The sequence below is a fragment of the Manacus vitellinus genome, unplaced genomic scaffold (genome assembly GCF_001715985.3).
Source record: "Manacus vitellinus isolate BGI_N305 unplaced genomic scaffold, ASM171598v3 scaffold_52_pilon, whole genome shotgun sequence".
Taxonomy (NCBI): domain Eukaryota; kingdom Metazoa; phylum Chordata; class Aves; order Passeriformes; family Pipridae; genus Manacus; species Manacus vitellinus.
Window position 1 is genome coordinate 2,653,299 of NW_021940628.1, and position 7,567 is coordinate 2,660,865.

Below are 7,567 nucleotides of genomic sequence, written 5' to 3' on the forward strand. Positions count from 1 at the left end.
CTCCTGCTCCTTCCCTCATGGAGCCCAGCGGCCCCTTCTCCCTCCCTAAGGGGGCACCGCCCAACCGGCGCCTCAACGGCACCGCCCCAAGGCGGGGCTTTGGGGGCGAGCCCACCCCCTTCGCTCCTCCTCGCGGCCCGCCGGGGCACCGGCCGCTCCCGGAGCGCCGGGAAAGGGGGTAAAACACCCCAAATAAACGAGATAAACGAGATAAAGGAGCCCGAGCAGCGGCCACGGCCCGGCCCTCACGCGCCGCCATCTAAGCGTCCGAGCCACGCCCCTGCGCGCGCGGAGGTACCCTTCTGATTGGCGAAGAGCTGCAACCCCCCGCCGAGCGCGCTCTGATTGGGCCAGCGCGTCCCCTCCCGCCGTTCACCTCCCCATCGGCAGCTCGGCGATCGTGCCGCCCCGTCGCGGTTAGCCTGAGCGCCGAGCGGGGCGATGCAACCCGGCCGGTCGGTGGGACGGGCGGGGACAAGGGGGAATACACGGGGGGGGATTTTGGGGGGTCTTGGAGAGTCCCTGGGTGGTGGGGGCCTCCGGTACGCCTTGTTCCTGCCCCGCAGCCTTCCTGCCATGGAAGCCCGCGCCGGCCCGCAGGAGAATATCAGCTCATACGCGAACCCTGCAGGTACCGGGGAATGGTGGGGAACGGGAGAGGGGATTGGGGCACGACCGGGGAATTAGGGCAAGATCGGGGCGGAATAGGGCAGGCGAGGCCCCGACAGGGTATTAGTGGGTAAGAAATCGGGAGCAGGAAAGCGGGGCGGGGAATTCGGGCAAGGATGGGAGAATCGGGGCAGGATTGGGAGAATCGGGGCAGGATTGGGGATCCGTGGGCAGGTTGGGGAAGGACAGGGGTGGATCGGGGGGAGGAATCGGGCAAGAATAGGAGTTGATAGAGAGGCATGGCAGGATGGGTCCCAGATACCGAGGGACCGTGGCCGAGTGGGGCAAGAATCGATCCGAGATGGGGGATCAGTAGCTGGATCGGGGCCCGGGCAAAGGGGTGTGGGGGATCAGAGCCGGGTGTAGCCCCGGGGATGAGCCCCTGGCACCAGCAGCGCCCCCGGGACACGCGGTGTGCCCAGCCTGCCCACCCGCAGGACTGTCCTGCCCTCCCCAGCTGTGCCAGATGTGCATGTTTTGTGCCCCCCTCCAGGAGGTGCTGGGCGAGGATAAGCTCATGGCCATCCTGAAGGAGCGGGAGCTGAGGATCTACTGGGGCACGGCCACCACGGGCAAGCCCCACGTGGCCTATTTCGTGCCCATGTCCAAGATTGCGGATTTCCTGAAGGCTGGGTGTGAGGTAACGGGGTCACACCGGGACCCCACACCCCGGGGGGGGTGGTTCCCTGGACTCCTGGCAGTGACTTGTGCCCTCTGTGCCAGGTGACAATCCTCTTTGCTGACCTCCACGCTTACCTGGACAACATGAAGGCCCCCTGGGAGCTGCTGGAGCTGCGCACCCGCTACTACGAGCACGTGATCAAGGCCATGCTGGAGAGCATCGGGGTGCCCTTGGACAGGCTCAAATTCGTCCGAGGCACCGACTACCAGCTCAGCAAGTGAGTCCTGGGGCACCTGGGCTGGCAGAGCCTGGCCTTCTCCTGACCCTGCCCTGCTCCTGACCCCGCTCCTGGGACACCAGGGGCCTCCAGGGTTTGTCTCCTCTCAGTGAGGCCAGAACCAGCCACTCTGGGGTGTCCCCATGTGAGTCCTGGGGCACCTGAGCTGGCAGAGCCCGACCTGAGGCTCTGCTGCTCCTGTGCCTGCCCTTCTCCTGACCCTGCTCCTGGGGCAAAGTGAAGGTGCCTCCAGGCTTTGTCTGCTCCCAGTGAGGCCAGGGCCAGCCGCTGTGGGATGCTCCCCATGCCAGGTGGGCTCAGTGGTGCCCTTCCCACAGGGAATACACGCTGGACGTGTACCGCCTGTCCTCGGTGGTGACGCAGCACGACGCCAAGAAGGCAGGGGCGGAGGTGGTGAAGCAGGTGGAGCACCCCTTGCTGAGTGGTTTGCTCTACCCAGGCCTGCAGGTGAGGCAGGGGCTGCCCAGGGAGGTGCTGGCAAAGCCAGGACCGCAGGGGTGTGAGGGGCTGGGCGTCCAGGTCGTCGTTCTCCACCCCAACATCCCACCCGGCAGCGGCACGAAGTTGCTGGTGCAGCAGACAGTCCAGAATATTCCCGGCCTTTCCCAGGGTGGGAGTGCCCTGGGAGAGGCTGAGGGACAGGCAGGACGTCTGAAGGCTGAGCAGAGCTGGAGTGGGGCGTTTTGGGCCCAGCCTCAGGGCTCTGTGTGTCCCCACAGGCGCTGGACGAGGAGTATCTCAAGGTGGACGCGCAGTTTGGAGGGGTTGACCAGAGGAAGATCTTCACCTTCGCAGAGAAGGTCAGGAATGGGGGGCTTTCTGCCATCCTGGGGCTTGAGGGAGGGCTTGGACACTTGCTGATCCACTGGGAGAAGGGTGTGTGGGGTTTTGGTTGGCACCAAAGTGCTCTGTGCTGCAGGGCTCTGGCGCCCTGGGAGCTCACAGTGGCTCTCTGGGTCCTGTTATTTTGGATTCCAAAGTCATCTGGAGCCAGGAGCAAGCAGGGATTGTGACTGAAAGGTGATCTTTGGATGAGCATTGTCTCTGACTTGCCTCTTTCTTGCCTTTTCCCAGTACCTCCCTTCCCTGGGCTATGCCAAGCGTGTCCATCTGATGAACCCGATGGTTCCTGGGCTGACAGGCAGCAAAATGAGCTCGTCAGAGGAGGTTGGTGCCTGATCTGGCTGTGCCAGGGGGGTGTAGAGGGGCAGGTTGAGGGCTGGGGGTGGAGAGGGTGCAGCCCTGCAGGCAAGGTGACCTCTCTCTGCTCACACGGGGTTCTAGGGAGTTGCAGCGACTCTCTCATGAGTTTTCTCTTTTGGGCAAAACGTTGAGTGAAGGGGCTGAGGAAATCTCTTGCTGCAGGACTCAAAGATTGACCTTCTGGACCGCAAGGAGGATGTGAAGAAGAAGCTGAAGAAGGCCTTCTGTGAGCCAGGGAACGTGGAGAACAATGGTGTCCTCTCCTTCATCAAGCACGTCCTCTTCCCCCTCAAGTCAGGTGAGGGCTCGCCACGCTTGGGGGGGTTTTCCCCGTGGATAAGAAGAGGGGACAGGAGCGTGTCCCCTGAGTGCCACCTCTCCAGCCTGTGGTCCCCACCCTGGGCAGGGTGGGGCAGGTGGTTTTATCTGAGCCTTGAGTTAATCTGAGCCTTAAAATCTGTGTGTCGCAGAGTTTGTGGTGCTGCGAGAAGAAAAATGGGGAGGAAACAAAACCTACACGGACTATGAGGCCCTGGAGAAGGACTTTGCTGAGCAGGTGAGTGCTGGGAGGGGCTGAACCTTCTCCCTGTGCCTGAGGCTCTCGTGAGCAATCTGGGAGCAGCACTGGGAGATGAAGATCCACACTGGGAAGAGGTGTGGAGTGTGGCCCAGTGACAGGGTGCTCCCAGCCAGGAGAGGATGGGTGAAGGATGTGGGGTCACCAGCTGTCCTGGTGCAGGACAGGGCCACATCAGCCTGATCCTGGAACAGAGCAGCAGTTAAACCCTTCTCAGATGTTCCCAGATGGAAGCAGAAGTGTCCAAAAGAAGGGCTCTGATGTCCGAGGGGAACCAGGCTGAGGGTTGGGGTTCATCTCCAGTTCCTCCAGTTCCCACCCTGGGCCTCAGACAGGAACCTGTTTGTCGTGCACAGGTCGTGCACCCCGGAGACCTGAAGAACTCGGTGGAAGTGGCCCTGAACAAACTGCTTGACCCCATTAGAGAGAAGTTCAACAGCCCAGAGCTGAAGAAGCTGAGCAGTGCTGCATATCCCAACCTGTCCAAAGCCAGTAAGGAGGTGCTGGGAGATGAGGGAAGTGGGACCCTGGGACCTCAGGGAAGCAGAGCCCTGACACGTGGGGCTGGGTGGGAGAGAGTCTCTCCAGGGGCTGAGGTTAGAGAGAAGTTCTGAAACTTCAGTCTCAGAAACAGCCCTGGAGAACACTGGGAGAGGTGAGGAAGGCCAATGCCAGGGCTGTTTGCCTGCTCTGGAGATGCTGCTCTGGTGCTTGAGAGGGCAACACCGCAGAGGAGGGGCTGTGCTCCCTGGTGTAGAGACAGGCAGGGAATTCCCGGCAGGGTATTCCCCCCAGGGCCTGCATTTGGGAGTGACTGTGCTCCCCAGGGCTTGGCCAGCTCCCTGAGTTTATGCTGAATGATGTGACCATTCCCTTTGCCCTACAGAGCCTGGAGAGAAGGGCACCAAGAACTCGGAGCCAGAGGAAGTGATCCCGTCCCGGCTGGACATCCGCGTGGGCAAAGTGATCAGCGTGGAAAAGGTACAACAGGGCCGTGGGGGAGAGTAACCACCCCACGTGGACACGTGGGGGGCTTGGAGGGGTCTGCCCCCTCCCCTGCCACCCCATTCCCATCCCTGCCCCTCCCCTGGCAGCACCCAGACGCAGACAGCCTGTACGTGGAGAAGATCGACGTGGGCGAGGCCCGAGCCCCGCACGCGTGGTCAGTGGCCGGTGGGTGCAAGTCGTCTCAAGGACAGCGCAGGACAGCTCGTGTGCTAGCTCTGCAACCTCAAGCCCCAGAAGATAGGGGAGTGGAGTCTCAGGGCAAATGGTGGCTCGTGTGCCTCCAGGTGAGGGAGGAGAGGGGGGCACTGGGGTGGGAGCGGCTCCAGGGGGGACATTCTGGACTGCCCTGTCTGCCCCAGGGCATCTGAGCGGGCAGGTGGGGACCCCTGTGGGGCTGACTCTGCTTGGTCTTCGCAGCGTGGGGGAGCCCCGGCAGGTGGAGCCCCTGGACCCGCCGGCCGGGTGCTGCGCCGGGGAGCGCGTCTACGTGGAGGGGTACGAGGGCGGGGAGCCCGACGAGGAGCTCAAACCCAAGAAGAAGGTCTTTGAGAAGCTGCAGGTGAGGGGCTGGGAACAGCTCAGCGTGGCTGGGGCTGCAGGCATTGACTGGGGCAGTGCTTAGGGTGTCCCCGCCCCTGGGTGACCCCAGATTGGCTGTTTGCCCCTCGGTGCCCACGGTTGTTACTGTCAGCAAAGCTGGGCACTGCTGCCCCACTGCTGATCCTGCCTCCCTGCTCTGCTCCCAGGCTGATTTCCGTGTCTCCGAGGACTGTGTCGCGCAGTGGAAGCAGAGGAACTTCCTGACCAAGCTGGGGAGAGTCTCCTGTAAAAGCCTCAAGGGTGGAACCATCAGCTAACAAGTGCCAGGGCTGCTGCTCGTGCCTCCTGCCTGGCCCCTGCCACCACCTCGGTCTCTGCCATCTCCCCTCTCAATGCCCCGAGCTGGGGGCTCAGCCCTGCAGGACCTGGAGGCTCTGGGACTGAATTGGCAGCCTCCAACATCCCCCTGGGCCTCGTCTGTGGGCCAGCACTGGGGCCTGGAGGTGGCATCCCACCTAAAGGACTTGTGTGACTCATCCCCATGGCCTTCAGCTCCACGCTGGGGCCATGGGCTCGCTCCCAGTTGTGCCATGGACTGCACTCCCTGCCCACTGGTCCCGAATGGGACGGCATGTGTGGGTGCTGCAGTGAGGGCAGAAGGGAAAAGCTGCTTCTCGAACCTGTGTTGCTGCTACCAGGGCTGGGACAGCCCAGCAGGACTGTCCCCTGCCCTGCCTGGGCACCTCCTGCTCCACCCTCAGCCCACCAGGGCTGTGGCCACTGGGGCTGCTCTTTGGCCAGGAGCCCAGGGAGCACCCGTGGATCTGCTCCAAGCCTGTGGGGGGTGTGGGCCTTAAACACTGACTCGGGATCCATCTGTCATAAACCCAATAAAACGTCAAGCTGACTGCACACGGGTGTGCCTGTCTGTCCAGGGGAGGCAGCTGAGCAGGCAGCCAGCCCTGCTCCTGAGCTTTAGTGGGCACTGGTGCTGGGAACCAGCCCGATGGGGGTCTGTGCCCGCCCTGGAGCTCAGAACCATCCAGAAGGGACCTGCCACGCGTGGCAGTGCCGTGGCCATGAGCCAGGAAGCACAGGAGGCAATGAGCTTAGGTCATCATTTTTACCAGCCAGGTACAGAGCTCTGAGCAGCTACTCGGCGGCAGAGGGTCAGTTGCTTTTGGTTTGGTTGGGTTGGGTTTGTTGGTTCGTTGTTGGTTGGTTGGTTTTCGGTTTTTTTTACAATCAAAAGAAATCAAAATGTGACCCGAGTTTACAGAAAGAATCGAGGCTCCACCCCAGAGCCCAGGGCCTGAAGACCAGCTCAAGGGGCAGCCAGGCTCCCCCTCACCCTGTGGCCAGCGTGGCTGCAGGATGGCTGGGATGGGCAGTGGCGAGTGGCCGGAGCTGGCACTGGCCACGAGCCCCTCTTGCCTCTCCATCAGGGGACAAAGCCCTGGTCCCTCCCAACCAGTGCCTCCATCCCGTCCTGCTCCTGTTTGCATCCCCCCGGGCACTGCCGTGGCCAAAGCCTTCCCATTCCCTTGTCCAAAGTGCTTCAATTCCTCGCAGGCCTGGAGCAGAGCGGTCCCACCTCTGGTGTCTTCGGTCCCCAAACTCCTCTCGGCTCCGCACGCCCAGACCAAGCAGCAGCCTGGCAGGGAGGAGGTGCTGGCTCTGGGCACAGGCCTCGAGTCCAGTAAAAAAAAAAAGCAAAATAAAGCTGTAGTACTTAGGAAAGTGAAACCAACACCATTTTTGCATAAATATCATCAAGGCCGTGGAGGCTAAGGCTGTTTGCTTCCTGTATTAAGTTAGTTGCCAGTTCCACACTCGTCCGTTGACCTGCCCAGGTCCCTGAGAGATTTGGATTCCTGTCCGTGGGGGCACCAGTCCTGCAGCATCATCCTTCAGGCCGTCTCTCCCCGTCTGTCTGCAAGGCAGGAGGGAAGAGCCCGTCAGCCACCCCGAATCCCCACTTCCCACAGCCCTACCAGGCTCTCCCTGCTGTCCCAGTGCCACCCCAGCCATGGCCCAGCTGCCACACTGGGAGCCTATAGCTCGGGAATGTACAGCCTGGGAATGTACAGCTCAGGATCCTGAGCACCTACAGCAGCAGCATCCCTGAACCGGGCTCCCATCCCACATACCTTGTGCAGGGAGGCTCTGAGCTGGCGGCTCCGTGGTGTCCCTGCCCTCCGTCCCCGCGGCCGCCGTCCCTGCCAGCTCGCTCTTAGTCCTGCTCTCGTCCGCCGGCACCGCCGCGGCGTTCCCGTCCGGCACCGGGGAGCCCAGCGCCTCTGCCCCTGCTGCCTTTGGGCTCAGCGGGGAAGGAGCCGGCCCTGGGCCCAGCGAAGGCTTCTTGGCTACCGGAGGGGGGACCTTGCCAGGTTTTCGGTGGGCTTGTGCCTTGCCAGGGCCCTGCGGGGCGGCCGCCGGAGCCGCCGAGCGCTGCCCCGAGAAATTCATCAGCTCGGCCACCAAGTTCCTCTTCAGGTCAGCCTGTGCCTCGGGGGACGAGGCCGTCTCGATCACCACCTTCCGGGAGCTCTTGGCGAAGATGAAGCTGGCGGTGGAGGCCGCAGACTTGCTTCTGGGGGAGAGCTGCCCGTCCTCGGAGGGCCCCCCGGGCTGGGCCGCTGGGCTGCCG

General features: G+C 62.7%; 2 protein-coding genes across 2 annotated transcripts in view; one reads left to right on the top strand and one right to left on the bottom strand.

The window, feature by feature from the left end:
• The first annotated feature begins 17 nt into the window (after positions 1–17).
• YARS1 (tyrosyl-tRNA synthetase 1) lies at positions 18–5,829 on the top strand. Its single transcript, XM_018081214.2, is given in 15 exon segments — positions 18–178; positions 567–631; positions 1,107–1,309; positions 1,393–1,568; positions 1,907–2,036; positions 2,309–2,389; positions 2,664–2,756; positions 2,955–3,090; positions 3,263–3,348; positions 3,726–3,861; positions 4,256–4,350; positions 4,464–4,511; positions 4,513–4,661; positions 4,795–4,936; positions 5,124–5,829. Coding segments are annotated over 15 exon segments (1,812 nt in total). The 3' UTR covers positions 5,235–5,829.
• Positions 5,830–6,026: 197 nt separating this feature from the next.
• KIAA1522 (KIAA1522 ortholog) overlaps positions 6,027–7,567 on the bottom strand; it is a 7,971-nt gene continuing 6,430 nt past the window's right edge. The window contains exons 6-7 of the mRNA XM_029963045.1: positions 7,068–7,556; positions 6,027–6,850 (exon numbers count right to left, since the gene is read on the bottom strand). Coding sequence (XP_029818905.1) covers positions 6,828–6,850; positions 7,068–7,556 — 512 coding nt within the window. The 3' untranslated portion in view covers positions 6,027–6,827. The remainder of the gene's footprint in view (positions 6,851–7,067; positions 7,557–7,567) is intronic.